At 56.6% G+C, this 14235-nt stretch overlaps 5 protein-coding genes across 5 annotated transcripts; 2 read left to right on the forward strand and 3 right to left on the reverse strand.

Moving 5' to 3' along the window:
- Nucleotides 1-666: 666 nt before the first annotated feature.
- Nucleotides 667-2106, forward strand: ACRALDRAFT_211328 (uncharacterized protein; the record flags this gene model as incomplete). Its single annotated transcript, XM_071023633.1, has 1 exon — nt 667-2106. The coding sequence occupies one exon, from the start codon at nt 667-669 to the stop codon at nt 2104-2106; it is 1440 nt and encodes a 479-aa protein (XP_070874463.1).
- Nucleotides 2107-2173: 67 nt separating this feature from the next.
- On the reverse strand, nt 2174-4927 carry ACRALDRAFT_211327 (uncharacterized protein; the record flags this gene model as incomplete). Its single annotated transcript, XM_071023632.1, has 10 exons — nt 2174-2251; nt 2288-2374; nt 2426-2759; nt 2818-4099; nt 4132-4161; nt 4224-4299; nt 4378-4461; nt 4550-4700; nt 4732-4823; nt 4877-4927. 10 exons carry the CDS (start codon nt 4925-4927, stop codon nt 2174-2176), a joined length of 2265 nt encoding a protein of 754 aa, XP_070874464.1.
- A 67-nt stretch (nt 4928-4994) lies between these two features.
- Nucleotides 4995-5579, forward strand: ACRALDRAFT_211326 (uncharacterized protein; the record flags this gene model as incomplete). The annotated part of the gene is made up of 6 exons (XM_071023631.1): nt 4995-5007; nt 5067-5091; nt 5141-5152; nt 5182-5385; nt 5421-5449; nt 5518-5579. 6 exons carry the CDS (start codon nt 4995-4997, stop codon nt 5577-5579), a joined length of 345 nt encoding a protein of 114 aa, XP_070874465.1.
- A 41-nt stretch (nt 5580-5620) lies between these two features.
- ACRALDRAFT_1071274 (uncharacterized protein) lies at nt 5621-6646 on the reverse strand (the record flags this gene model as incomplete). The annotated part of the gene is made up of 1 exon (XM_071017849.1): nt 5621-6646. The coding sequence occupies one exon, from the start codon at nt 6644-6646 to the stop codon at nt 5621-5623; it is 1026 nt and encodes a 341-aa protein (XP_070874466.1).
- Nucleotides 6647-7798: 1152 nt separating this feature from the next.
- ACRALDRAFT_2027195 (uncharacterized protein) lies at nt 7799-11946 on the reverse strand (the record flags this gene model as incomplete). The annotated part of the gene is made up of 3 exons (XM_071020443.1): nt 7799-10398; nt 10463-11713; nt 11856-11946. The coding sequence occupies 3 exons, from the start codon at nt 11944-11946 to the stop codon at nt 7799-7801; spliced, it is 3942 nt and encodes a 1313-aa protein (XP_070874467.1).
- Between the last annotated feature and the right edge of the window lie 2289 nt (nt 11947-14235).

Genomic DNA, 14235 nt, shown 5'->3' on the forward strand with positions numbered 1-14235 from the left:
TTCTTGCGTCAGCTAGGTTGGCGCCAAGCTCAGTCCGAGTACCGACATGCTTACCATATGATCGGCGTCACTAACCTCGGCATCTCATTGCCACCAGAAAACGTCGGAGGCCGTTACCAGGTTATCCTTGTTAAATTTCCGACTTGCACAAATATTGCAATGATCTTTGGAGCAGGCAGTGTACTCGATCTTTGAGTGTGTGTTGTTAGTGTAAGAGTTGAGTTCAAGGAGAAATAATATACGGAAGCTATGTGACTAAACATCTGAAGGTGTTCCCCAGCCAGACCAATAAAAAAATATACATATTCGTAAGGCACGGAAGTAGAATTCCGTAGATAGCGTGGATAATAGAAAGACCAGAGTAGAGATCGAAATTTTCCAAGTATCTTCCTAGCTCACGATCTATCAAAAAGATCCGTGCGTCATTGTGGGCCCAGTCCCTTATCCGTACGCCGTACAACATACAACGGGCTTTATTATGTAAGCTGCACGGTCCCACGTGACCTCCAAGACTCGTGTCGTGTAGACGCGTCCATCACAGACAACCTACGAGAGATCAACTCCACAAAACCAGTCGGCATTAGCTATCCCATGGCAGTGTAAATCATACACGACCATGTCTTTTCTTATATTCCTCACCACCCCTCAATCACCTCCGACAATGCCATGACCCGTCCACTGCCCATCACCTTCGCTCCCGACGTCGAGCCCTTCGAGCCCAAACCGCTCATCGCCGACCTCTTGCGCACGCGGTTCTGCATCCCCGGCTCCATCTTCCTAGTCGAGTCGGTCGAATCGTTGGCTCTGCCCCGCTCTTCTCGATGGCGCGCAGTCCGCCTCCTCCTAGGCGATGGAGAACTGTGCATCCAGGCCCTTCTACGGCCCGAAATGCACCGCTTCGTCGACCTGGCTACCGTCCGCCTCGGCTGCTATGTTCGGCTTGATCGCTTCCAGCTGTTCCGGGAGGACTCTGCTGTCGAGAGAAAGCCCATGGTCTACCTTGTTGTGCACGACGTCGAGACTGTTGGATGGAACATGGCCCTGTGCGAGCCGGACGAACCATACAATGCGGATGAGACGATGGCTCAAGCACGCCGGGAAAACGACAAGGCGCCGATACAACGAGAGCAAGATGCGCACACCCGAGACAGGAATGTCGCTTCGGGTAGTCCAACAAGACCAACCCACGTGAAAGAGGGAACGGGAAAGTCTATGCGCCAGACACAAAAGCCACCCGACGAAGAGGAGGATTTCATTCTGGATAGCGACGCCGACGACCTTCTTGACATGGCCGAAGCCGTCGCCCAGGCTCAGGATAAGAAGGTCGAGCGATTCCCGTCGCCAGATCGCGGTGTACACAACGTTACCGTTCAACCTACCGAATCAGAATCGGCCCGTCTAGAGGGCCACGTTCGTCGGGAACCGGGACGGGGAAGTGAGAGTAAGACTAGTTCGCGTGGAAACGACCAAAGTGGGAACGGTTCGCGCGGAAACGACCACAGCAGCGCCAAACGTGCTGCCGCGTCTCGCTCGCCTCCATCCCGCAAGCCTGACCAACCCGCTCACCAACCCCCACGCCGCCAGCCCGCCGCGCCAGTCGCCCTCCCCCGCGACTGGACGCATCCCTCGATCCCTCTCAAGCTGACGCCCCTCTGCTCCATCCCCCATCTCCCGTACAAGCAAAACTGGTCCATCAACGTCCTCGCCATCGTCGTGTCGCTTTCCGAGGTGGAACCCTTCCGTTTCCCCCCTTACTCCTGCCGGAGGGCCCGCCTCGTCGATCCATCCACCCCGAAGCAAATCATGCTGACCGTCTTCCTCGACCCCGACGAGTTTCGTCCGACGCTGGGCACCCCCGTCCTGCTCGTGGGTGTCAAGAATCACCTGTTCGATGGCGGTAGCCTCAACAAGTACGCCAGTGACCGGCCGCCAAACCGGTCTGTGCGATGGTGGTACCCGGATCCGTCCCAGCTTCCCTGGTGTGAAGTCGATGCACTGGTCAGTTGGTGGCGTGAGCAAAGTGATAAGCCTGATGACGGTTCAATCGCAGACGCCACTACCACTACTACTACAGAACATGACGGAACACGGGCATCAAAGGCGTAAGCGGAAACATTCAAGGGAATACATACAGTTCGCATTTCAATAACTCCTTACCACTCCATCCAAACGCTCAATGACTTCCAGTCGCATCTTTCATCTCGCCCTTGGGTTTGGGCCCTCCCCCACACCAGCGATGCCGAACTTGGGCCTGGAATTATGGTCCTCGGTATAGCCATTTGCGGACAACGGGGGGACAGCCGACCAAACCCTCTTCTAATCCGTGAAACCAGACAAGTTGGAGCAGGACATTGTGAAGTGGACGCTGGTCCGGCTGGGTTCCAACCGAGCCGAGTCACCTCCGCAATACCTAAGGCCTATCCACCTCCCCAAGGTCCCTCTCATCGATGCTATCGGCTTCCCACTTGGCACTCTTCCACGGCAGCACGCGGCAGACATACATGGTGTCGACCTCTTCGAGGGAACGACGCTGCGACTCGATGACGAAAAAGTAGACGATGACGGCACCGGCGCCGCAGCAGGCCGCAAAGACGTATCCGTAGCGGTAATTGATCGCGCCGGTGATGAACGGGGTGAAGAAGGAGATGAGAAAGTTCCACAACCAGTTGCTGGCGGTGGCCAGCCCCATGCACCGGGCGCGGTAGCGAGACGGGTACATTTCGCCGACGATGGCCCAGACCAGCGGACCCCACTGCGGACTTTGGTTAGCAAAGCGGATCAATATGATCAAAAGTGGAAGGGAAGAAGAGAAGTCACTGTAGACATACCGTGGTGGCGAAACCAAAGATGAAGAGACAGGCAAAGGCGATCATGGCGTAACCGACGCCCGGATTGGTACGGGCGTTGGGGTTCGACGGGTTGCCGTCCGGGTACAGCGCAAAGGAGCCCAGCGACGCAAAGACGAGCAAACAAATACACATCCAGGCGCCGCCGATGACGAGGGCAGGACGGCGGCGGTAGCGATGGCCGACCCAGAGGCCGACAAAGGTGGAACCGAAATTGACGGCGCCGAGGATCATGGAGGTGATGTACGAGTTGTCGATGCCGACGGCGTAGAAGATTTGCGTGCCGTAGTAGAAGAAAAAGTTGGCGCCGGTGAGCTGCTGCAGGGCCTGCAGGGTGATGCCGAGGAGGGTGCGGCGGGTCATGGCCGGGCCGGTGATGAACTCGTGCCACTTGGTCTGGCCGGCGGCGCTCTCGGCCTCCAGCTGGTGGCGGATCTCGCGGAGCTGGTGCTGCACGTCCGGGTGCTTGACGTGGGCGCGCGACACGCGGGCGAGGGTGGTGGCGGCGGCGTCGTGGTTCCCGCGGCGAAAGTCCCAGCGCGGCGACTCGCGGAGGAACAGGGCGCCGAGGCCCATGATGGTCGGGGCGATGAAGCCGCAGCCCATGGTGATGCGCCAGGCGGCGGGGCCGTCGATGCCCTCGGTGCCGTAGTTGATGCAGTACGAGGTGAAGATGCCCAGGGTGATGAAGAGCTGGTAGGCGCTGACGAGCATGCCGCGGACCTGCTTGGGCGACGTCTCGCTCTGGTACATGGGGGTCAGCACGGAGAGGGCGCCGATGCCGAGCCCGCCGACGAGGCGGCCGATGGGCACCTGGTACCAGGTGGTGCGGGCGGAGATGGCGACGATGTTGCCGACAATGTAGACGACGTTCCACAGGGTGATGCTGTATTTCCGGCCGAAGCGGTCGGCCACGGGGGCGCTGACGAGGGCGCCGACGAGGCAGCCGACGCAGAGGAAGGAGACCATGCACCCCGTGCGGATCTTGCCCAGCTCGTGGCGGCCGGCTATGTCTGTCGTCGCGTAGCCGAAGCGGCGGACAAAGTCGCGCATCTGGATGTAGCCCGAGATGGCGCCGCCCTCGTATCCGAAGATGAAGCCGCCCAGGGAGACGAGGAGGCCCATGAAGAGGATGTGGGCGTTGAAGACTTTGATGGGGGGCGCCTTGGGTTCGAGGTTCTCGGCGCAGGTGAGATTGGCGCGCCCGTCCCCGTCGGGGCCGTCTTTTTGTTGCTTGTCCATGATGTCCAAGTCTTGCAGTTGTTCGCCTTGAGAAGGGATCGACTGAGGTCGACTGAAGAATCGACAGGCAGCGCTGTCGACAGGGGATCGATGAGAAGAGGACCAGCCCGGTTGGCAGATATTCTATGGCTTCACTATCGTCGTCCCAGCGGGAGGTGAAGTCGACGTGGCGGGTGGTGAACAGATGGATTGGAAGGAAACAAGGGGGAAACTCAGCAACACCAAGAGGATTTCCCAGGCAACGGGGCAAGGAAAGCAACGTATGACCGGACGTTAGTATTTAAACAACAAGGTTTGACGAAGTCCGACTGTCATGACGCGTTCTTTTCCGAGAGGGAGAGGCAAGAGAAAAGGAAACGAAAAGAAAGACCATCTGCCCCGCCAGTTTGGCACGGCCTTTAGACGGCGGAAAGTTAATTGTCGTGGGTAGTAGAGCGTGCGTCCTACTCGTCCGTTGCCACCATGGTCCATGAGGCAACCCTACTGCCGTCGTCCGAAGAGGTGGCCCCCAGTCTACCTAGGATTGTAGGGACATGGCGGCACCAGTGAATCGGTACAGCGGTATCCATGGCGTCACTGCGCAATAAAATGTCTTGCTGGGGGTTACTTGGACTTTGAGCGTTGGTTCACGTTACGTTCTAACGGCATCACATCAGCTTTGGTGGTGGGAATCAGAGGTACGAAGTATGTCCATTGTGACTCGTGGTTGACCTTCCGAGGTGAAGCCAGAATGTTCTACTGAGCAGGTAATAGTCTCAACGGTTCATTTCTCAACGGAAGGGGTGTACGATGGAGTTGGCAATGTCGTGGTGTTCTACCACGGGGCGGCCGAGATCCATCACGATTCTTGTCCCGACTCCCACGGACCGCTTACTTACACGTCTCTAGCCCGGTGGCTTGTCAGTCATGCAAGTAGATGGTACACGGCTCGGGAGGTTCGGGCCATGGTTATCGTTCGGGCCATGGTCATCGTTACAGAACGGAACACGACTCAACCGCCAGAGTGACGACTGACGAGCCTTTGGCTATAACTGACTCGGTACAACGTACAGCTCGCCGTCTATGTGCTGTACTGATGTATCCGGTGGCAAAGACGGTCGTTGCAGTACATGTACCTTCAACATCCATCACCTCCAAGTCGTGTTAGTCCAAGGGAACCCAATGGCCAATGCCGCCATGCTACAAAAGCAAGTGGAACGTTCCCGAATACGTGGTCCATGGACGCCGTTCGGAATGGACCGGCGTCGTTCGTTGATCAACGGTCCCTCCGCTTGCTCGGTTCCTTGAGAAGCTGCGAGTGAGCCTGGATTAGCTGCAATTCCGGGGAATCAGACGATCAGATAGACATGGCATGGTCATGAGTCTATAGTTGACTAGTATTAGAATCTCTTACTCCGCGGAGTATATTAATTATTACATGGTTCATGAGAACGACAACCCGATCGTCCAGGTCAGCAAAAAACCCCTTCCCCTGAACCCCCCCCCCCCTGAATCCCCTCAAACCCGTGCCCCATCGCCACCACCGGCAAGTCTTAAAAATGCGCATTCCCGTTCCAACCCCCACTCACCCTCGGATCCCACTTCATCCTCTGCCGCTTCTCCATCTCCCGCGCCACCACCACCGCCTCCATGGTCTCGAAATCTTCCCGGGCCCGCCTCCGCTCGCAGAAAGGCCACACCTTCTTCCTGTACAGCGTCCCCGCCAGCACCGCCACCACGAGGATCCCGCCCGCTAGCCCGAGCGAGATGGGCAGTGCCGGCATCAGCGCCGAAGGGAGGCCCCCATCCCCGCTGGGAATGTCACCGTCCGGCGGTGGGGCGCTGAGTGCTGTGGCGGCTGCGTGATCTGTTTCCGTAGATGTTGCTATGCTCGATTCGCCTCCGTTGTCGATTCTGCTGCGGATTGCCGTGCTGCTGCTGCTGACAAGAGACAAGGTGAGAAGCGTGGACTGTATCAACTCTAAGCCATCGGCTGCTGTTATTTGTTGTGGCGGGCGAGGGAGGGATGTCATCGGGGGTGGTGCCATGATGGGTTTTTCGTCCTCGTCCTGCTCATCTAGCAGAGTTTCGCTGCTTGGAAGGATGGCTGGTTCTTCGACATCGACCGATGCCTGTACGGGAGATTCGGCGGAGGACACAGAATAGGATGTTTTGATTTGCAAAGGTAGAGTGGAGGTGATCAAAGTTGTCGGCGGTATCCTCGAGGGATTCATTCGGTCTGTCGAGGAAAGAGACGGGCTAACGCTGGAGGACTGTTCTATTTGATCATCCTCGTTTTGCGTCCCTTCGTTTGCATCCTCTGTATCTTCGTCTCCCCTGTCCTCGTCCTTGTCGTTTACTTCCCCTGACGGCTCAGGGGTAGGTTCGGCTACCGAGTCGGATGGTGTACCTGAAGGGAAGTCTTTCCCGCCACCACTCAGGTTGGGTGTAGATGTAAGTGTCGCCTTGGACTTCATGGACTTTTCCTCATGGTCATCCAAGATGGGAGTCGTGGGACCCATGATGGGCCGCCGACTGGAACGGCTACTCGGGAAAAAGTCGTCCACCAAGCCAGCCATGTCAGTGAAACGATGGAAATGTCTCTTCTACCCGAGTTGACTTGGCACAAAGCGAAAGAAGGACTTGTATTCCCTTTGTGGTGGCAAAAGAATTTCCAGTATCAAAGATGCAAGCTTGAGGTGAGAAGACGACAGGGAAAACGAGACGAAGGGGAAACGGAATATAAGATGAGATTAGTACCACCACCAGGGAGGCAATGGGTCGTCTATAAAGGAGTATTGATACAATATCGAACATGAATTCGACGAATGGTCAACCCAATGAGCAAAAAAGCACCGAGTGTGAGCGAGGGAACCAGCCCCGGAAAACCGATCCTGTCAGTAGGTAGACTACATTAAGCTGTACTCGTGCTTGAAGGAATAAAGACAGCGCGTGTAAGGAACCCGATGAAGAAGAAGAATTCCAAGAGAAGAATACGTTGTAGGCTCAGTCTCCCTGCATGCAGGGATGGGCGGCTGCGGAGGCACTCCCGGCATTCCCGGCACGGCATTCTAGGGTCCTCCCGGCGCCGTGCACCCCGCTCCCGCGATCCGAAACCCCCACCGAGTTGGGTCCAGGCCAAAGCCGAGTACAATGGCCTTGTCCAGGGCGTCCAAACGAGTCGTGTTTGAGCGACCACCTTGACTTCTACCCTTTGTACATACCCCCCGTCTTCGTCTGCCTTCCCACAGCTCCCTTGAGTCCATCTTGGCCCCATGTGGCATGCAGACCCAATCAACCAAGTTCCCACGTCCATCTTCTCCAAGCTCGTCGCATACGCCCCTCCCTTTACCCCTAACCGTTAACAAATCCCTTGAACGAGTCAGTCGAGACCCCGTTGTTCGTCGCGTCAAGTTACTGTCGTCCTATAGGTAGTAGCGTTCCAGTCAAAGTTGGAATGACCCCCAATAATAACCAAATCACGTTCCTCGAGGATCGTCCCTATACTGAATAGTTGAATTGGTAACGACTGAAAATATACTGAAAGATAGAATCTTGTCTACTATCTACTCCTTACCCGTATATTATTTTCGCTCACAAACCAAACCGAACCGAGCCGCGCCGTTTGAAGGAAATATATCGGGATATCACACCAAGGAAATTATCTATACCACAACACCAAACAAACGAAGGTGAAAAAGAAGACAAAAAATCGTACAACTCCTTGCCACCTACACTTGCTCTCTTGGCTGCAACGCCTCGCCCCTGGCCTCCACGCTTGCCACAGGAGCAGAGTCCGACGTTACCGACGACCCCTGCCGCTCCATCGGCGACAGGCCTCCGATACTGGCCGCCAAGATGCCGGGCATGCCCATGGCCGAGTTCATCGCCGACCGTCTCGGTGATATCGACGACCGGTCGTCTTCCGACCCCGACCCTCCCGTCCGGCTGCTGCTGCGTGCCCGCCGCGCCGTCTCCACCGGGTGCACGATGGCCTCGCTGATCAGCCGGATGCGGCCGCCGCGCACGCGCTTCAAGAAGGCGAGGTCGTTGCGGATCGTCATAAACGCCGGCCCCAAGCCGTTCTGCGCCTCCAGATCCTCGCCACCCTTGCTGCGCCGGAGGAACTTGGGCACCGGAATGCTCGGCGTGTGCCGGACCACAAACTGAGTGCAGCGCCGCACGATCGAGTCGGGGAACAGCCGGATGAGGATGCCCACGGGAATGGAAAGGAACCCGAGCACCAAAGAGATGCCCCACTGGGGACCGTTCAGCGGCACCACCACGAACGCCGCCCCGCCCACGAAGATGATGAGCACCTGCCCGGCAATCATGATGGATAGCATCAGCATGAACAGCCGGTTGCGCGACAGGCCCTCGAAGATGTTGAGCTGGTTGTCGATGCGCCGGCTGTTGAACAGCTTGAAGATTTGCATAAAGACAAACGTGTTGAACACGAGCGTCTTCATCTCGTCCGGCGGGTACGGGAGGAACGACGGGCCCGCAAAGTGGAGCACGAAGCACACGATGAGCTGGTAGATGGACTGTCCGATAATCATCTTCCACATCGTAAGCGTGATCAGCGGCGCCGTCTTCGCCTCGGGCTTCCGCGTCAGCTGACTCTCCGTCGGCGGATCCGTCGCCAGCGCGAGCGCCGCAAACGTGTCCATGATGAGATTGACCCAGAGAAGCTGGATCGCCGACAAGACCGACGACTCGTTCTCGTCCGCCACGGCCGACACAAACGTGAGGATGACGGCCGTGATGTTCACCGTGATCTGGAACTGGAGGAACTTCTTGACCGCGTCGTTAATGGCACGACCCCACGCCAGCGCGCCCACAATCGACGAAAAGTTGTCGTCCATAAGGATAATATCGGATGCCTCCTTGGCCACCTCTGTGCCCGTGATGCCCATGGAGAAACCCACGTCGGCTACCTTGAGCGCCGGCGCATCGTTCGTCCCGTCTCCCGTGGCTGCGACGACATCCCCGAGGGCCTTCAGCGCCTTGACGAGGACCTTCTTGTCCTCGGGACTGGATCGCGCGAGCACCTGAAGGTCCCTGACCACGCCAGCTCTCTGTGCCTCGGAGAGTCGACGAAACTCGACGCCCTCCATGACGAGCCCGTTCTCCGTCAAGATGCCGCACTCGCGGGCGATCGCCCTGGCCGTCTCCACGTTATCGCCCGTGACCATCTTGACGGAAACCGACGCCTTGTGGCATTGCTCCACCGCCGCGGGGACAGCATTCCGGACGGGGTCCTGGATACCAACCACGCCGAGCCACGTCATGTCCTGGAAGAGGTCCGAAAACTCCATATTGTCCGTGCCCTCCTCCCTGCGGACGTTCGGGGGCGGCCAGCTGTCAAAGTCGCGGTATGACAGGCCCAGGGTCCGGAGCGATTTCCTGGCGTACGACGTGATGATGCCCCGAATCTCGTCCTTCTCGGCGTCCCCGAGCCTGGCGGGATCCAGCGACTTTGTGGGATCAGCCACGGCCGAGTTGCACTGTCCCAGGAGAATCTCCGGGGCGCCCTTGACGAAGAACCGCCACTTGTTTTTCGGCAACCGGATGACGATGCCCATGCATTTCCGCTTCGAGTTGAAAGGGTAAAACTGCTCCGTAGGGTGGCTGGCGCGCTCTTCGGCAATGGGCCCGAGTGCGAAACAACGGCGAACCCAGTCGAGAAGCGCCGTCTCGGTCTTTGTGCCGACGAAAACCATTTTCCCCTTCTCCTCTGCTTCGAATGCGGTGCTGTTCATGGCCACCGACTGCTTCACGAGGTCAGTGAATTCCGCCGCCAGCCCAGGGGCCAGTTTCCCCGTCCTGAGATAGGTAACATCGGGAGAAACGGGCGACGAGGAGCCCGAGGGCTTGGTGTCGACGGCGGTGGAGGTCGTGTTCGTCGGGGTCGATGGTCCCCACGCGTCGGGGTCCGGTTCATCCCGTACGTCGTTCTCGCTGAAGCGGACACGTCCCGTACCCATGGCTCCGGTGACCACCGTCATGACATTCTCCGTCAGCGTGCCCGTCTTGTCGGAGCAGATGACGGTCGCATTACCCATCGTCTCGCACGACTGCAGGTGACGGACGAGGTTGTTCTCCTTGGTCATGCGCTTCGTCGCGTAGGCAAGGGATAGTGTGACGGCAAGAGGTAACCCTTCGGGGACGGCGACGACCACAATGGTGATGGAGACGATGAGGATTTGTAGGAAACTCTGTCCCTTTTGTTCAGACGTGTCGTTGTTCCCAGGAAGCCGGGCAAGGAATTCAATGGTAAGAGTGGTGAGAAGGATGAGACCGGCCGCGCTGCCGAGTTTGGCGATATAACCTATGAAATGTTTAGCAATCCAGTACGATGCGTACGATGTACCTTGAAGAACGGGAAAAAGTACCAGCGAGGATATTGAGCTTCAGCTGCAGCGGCGTCAGTCCCGGATCGTCGCGCAAGGACATCATGGTCCTGCCGTGACTTGAATGCTGCCCCACGGCGGTGACGACAAAGGTTCCAAAGCCGTCCAAGACTCGGGCGCCCGAGATGAGAAACGGGTCGGCCTTCTTCAGGTTCCATTTCGCCCCGTCGCCACGCATGGCGCTCAGAGCCTCGCCGGCGGGCACTTTCTTGATGAGATCTGACTCGCCGGTGGCGGATGATTCGTCGCAGCTGACATTGTGTCCGCCAATGTAGACGCCGTCGACGGGAATGACATCTCCTGCTTCCAATAACATGACGTCTCCCACGAGCAAGTCGTGAATGGAAATGCTGCACGGCTGGCCCGAGCGAATGACTTTGACGAAGCGGTCCTCCTTTTTCTTGTTCAGCTTTCGAAACTGGCGTTCCTTTTGATAGTCGTTCAACGCGCCGACGGTGACGACGATGAAGATGGCAACGACGATGGCAACGCCCTCGACCCACTCGACTTTGGCGCCCTCGTGCTCGGTGCCGCCAAAGGTCTGATACAGACCCAGAGCCAGCGACACGACAGCGGCGACGCTGAGCAGGATCAGGACGCGATCCTGAAGGGCAATCCAGGCCAATTCAAGGAGCGACTTTGATTTCCTCTCCGGCAGTGAATTCGACCCGTATACGCGCTTTCGGTCGGTAAAGTGACGGCTGGAGTTCTTGCTCTTGTGGGTGGCGGCTGTGGTATTGGGGTCTTCGAATTGGTCGGCGAGCGTCGCGGCATCGGGCGAATGATGGGCAGATGATTCGGAGTGGGAACCGGCAGCGGTCGCCTCGTCGAATGTGATGGGTTCCGGGATTTCAATCTCATCGACGCTGAGGCCAGCCTTTGCGTCTGTCCTCAGCCCCTTCTCAAGCCCGGCAAGGCCGCCGAGGGCAGCAAGAGCGTCCATGCTCTTTGGGTTGATCAGCTTAGAGAGCTGGCCCGGAGAAAAGGCGAAGGGGTTATTGGCAATATTGAAGAGTTCCTCCTCGCCGGGATTGGGAGCCAGAGGGTCGGACATGCCATTTCCGTTGTTCGCACCGGCACTCGAGGGCTTTCGATGGGGAGTGTCGGTGGCATCAGGGCTGGCGGTAGAAGAGACTGACGGGGCGCGTGTGGTCTTTGTGGGGACGGCGAGGGTGTTGTTATCGTCCAAGGCAGGCGACTCGGGGGAAGACGACGAGTCTATCGGCGGTTGTTCTGTAACACGTTAGCGCTGTGCAAAGGGGCGGTGCCTTTTCTCCCATGCTCCTCTCGACGCCATTGGAACGCCACGGCTCAGGTACAAGGAGGACGTGACGTAATGAGAGGCAGGGGACGTGAGTTTGCTTGCTTTGCTTACCTTGGTCAGGGTTGACGGCAGAAGTGTCAACGGTGATGGCGGGTGTACGCGGTCGCCGACGCGAGGTCGGACGACTCGAAGGCGACTTCATGATGGAGTAAGGGTGTCAGGGGATGGATCGCTGCGATCGATGACGGCCGTGTGTCGGAAAGGAGCAGTATCGAAAGAGGAGCGGGGATATTATGACCAAGCTGCGAGCATAGCTCTTTCAACGTGGTGGTGGAGAAAAGTCGTGAGAGAAGTCGGACGTAGAAAATTGGGAATGGAATATCGGTGGGTGTCGGGTGGTGTATCTCGAAGGTGATTTAAATAGTGTGGAAGCCGAAGCGCGGTGAGGTCGCCAAACAGAGTTCAAGGAGGCAAGAACAGCCTCGGCCTTGCTTTCACAAATTGGCTTCGTGGCGGTGTGATAAACGTATCGAATTGGATTTTGGCGTAGTACTAAGTACCATATCCTGATGTCTGTTGATGTCCCTCTTGATTAAACGCTGTTGCTAGCTGGCCAACGGAAGGGATGGTGACAGTTGGGCCAGAAGATCTGTCGTGTCGCGTTTGTTGGAGGCGCTTGGAAGCCCAGGCTGATCACCCAGGGCCAGAGAAAATAATGGACTCGACGGGTTCAAGACGAGGGAAAAGCAGGGCGGAGGCCGAAACGATGACTCTCAAAAGCCCTGCATTGTTCCACCAACCAAGGAGCTGAAGGCTTTTTGAAGGAGTAAGGCGGATGAATGGATGGACGTGGCGAGGAGGAGAGGAGGAGAGTAGGAGCGACACTGCACTGATCCGTGATTTGCCGTCGCTGGCAGAAGCAAATTCCGCTTCAGTAGGGAAGGAGGAATCTGTAGATGAACAAAGAGGAGAGAAAAGATTTGATAGTCCAGTGATTGATCAAAAAGAAAAGGGCGAGTAGCGAGTAGATCTAAGGAACCTCTTCTTAAAAGCAGAATTACTTCCACGAGAGTTGTCAACCAAGTGTTTGTCTCTGCCGGAACAGGGATCGAGAGAGTGAAAAGAATAGAATAAGAGGCCTCTAGAATAAGAATGGGAGGACAGAAGTCGAAAAGAGAGAAAGGGGAGAGAGGGGGGCAAATGATCGATCGATGATGTGTGGAAAGTACCTACATCCATCTGGGTTGCTCCTTCCTACGGAGTATTGTGCCCATTTCCCATTCCCCAAAGGCTATGTTTATTATTGTGGATTGGGATTGTGGCAGTGCAGGTACGACCAATTTACTAGCGCCAAGACCGCCGCCGCTGGCATCACCGTCTTCACATTGCAGCCGGCAAGGTACTTTGTACTGGGGCCGATTGTGGGTGCAGGTACTCCGGAGTGCTATGTATATACTGTCCCTACGTTGGCATAACTACTTCTACTCCTTTTTGGTATAGTTTCCGTACTTTGTAGTTTCCCGTTTCCCATTTCACTTGGGCGCAACGAGAGGTACGAGGGATGCAGGAAAAGCAAGGAAGCTCGGTTATGGTCGATTTTATGATGACAAGTTGTACTAATTTAACGGGCAGCTATGCATGGAGGCTCCTATGCATGGCATGTCCGTCTGCTGGCCGAGTCAGGGGTTTCACTGATAGGTAGCTGCGCTTGAGCTGGAGCCCCAGCGCTAAAAGTCCTGTTGCTGTCCAACCATTTCAAGCATTGACGGCACAAGGAAACTCGTTTTGAGTCGTGGATCCACCGCCATGGTGCCGTTTGCCAAGGCTACCTCCCTGTTTCCTCGATGGCTGGATGGTGTGGAGGGAAAGCTTAAAAACAAAAATGAGAGGAAGCGAAAGGCGACAAGTCGACACTTGGCCTTGGCTCCCTCAATTAAACCTTGTCGCCGCCAACAGGTTCAACTTGTTGGACTCTGTAAGGTATTACGCGTTGACAAAACAAGGCTTTCTGACTGACACGCCACGGCAGGTAGCCACTGGGAGGTAGGAAAGTCCTGAAGAACACATCTGATGTTTGTTTATGAGGCGGATATTCCGAGTAGCTGATATGCCCACTCTTTTATTATTACATATCTAGCCGCCACACATCTACGCCACACATCTACTTCTGCAGGCTGTATGGCCTCGCAGTAATAAGGGACGCAACAACAACAAGGGGCGCGATAACATCGTGGCGAAGAAGGTATACGTAAGGCATGGGCGTGGGAGAGGCCGTGGAGCTGTTTCTACGATCGGCGTCAACAGGACTAGCGAGCTTATCCGTCAATTACAACAGCAACAGCAGCAACAACAACAATAACAGGAGCACCGGCAGCATCGGGAGTTCAATTAATCCAAACGATCACCCAAGGCGTCAAAAGACACGGGATGGTCCATTGGTCTGCGACTAATAAGCGTTCCGAAATAGGAAGAAGGTGGGTCTGTATCAAAA

The sequence above is a fragment of the Sodiomyces alcalophilus genome (assembly GCF_042370955.1).
Source record: "Sodiomyces alcalophilus JCM 7366 unplaced genomic scaffold ACRALscaffold_4, whole genome shotgun sequence".
Taxonomy (NCBI): domain Eukaryota; kingdom Fungi; phylum Ascomycota; class Sordariomycetes; order Glomerellales; family Plectosphaerellaceae; genus Sodiomyces; species Sodiomyces alcalophilus.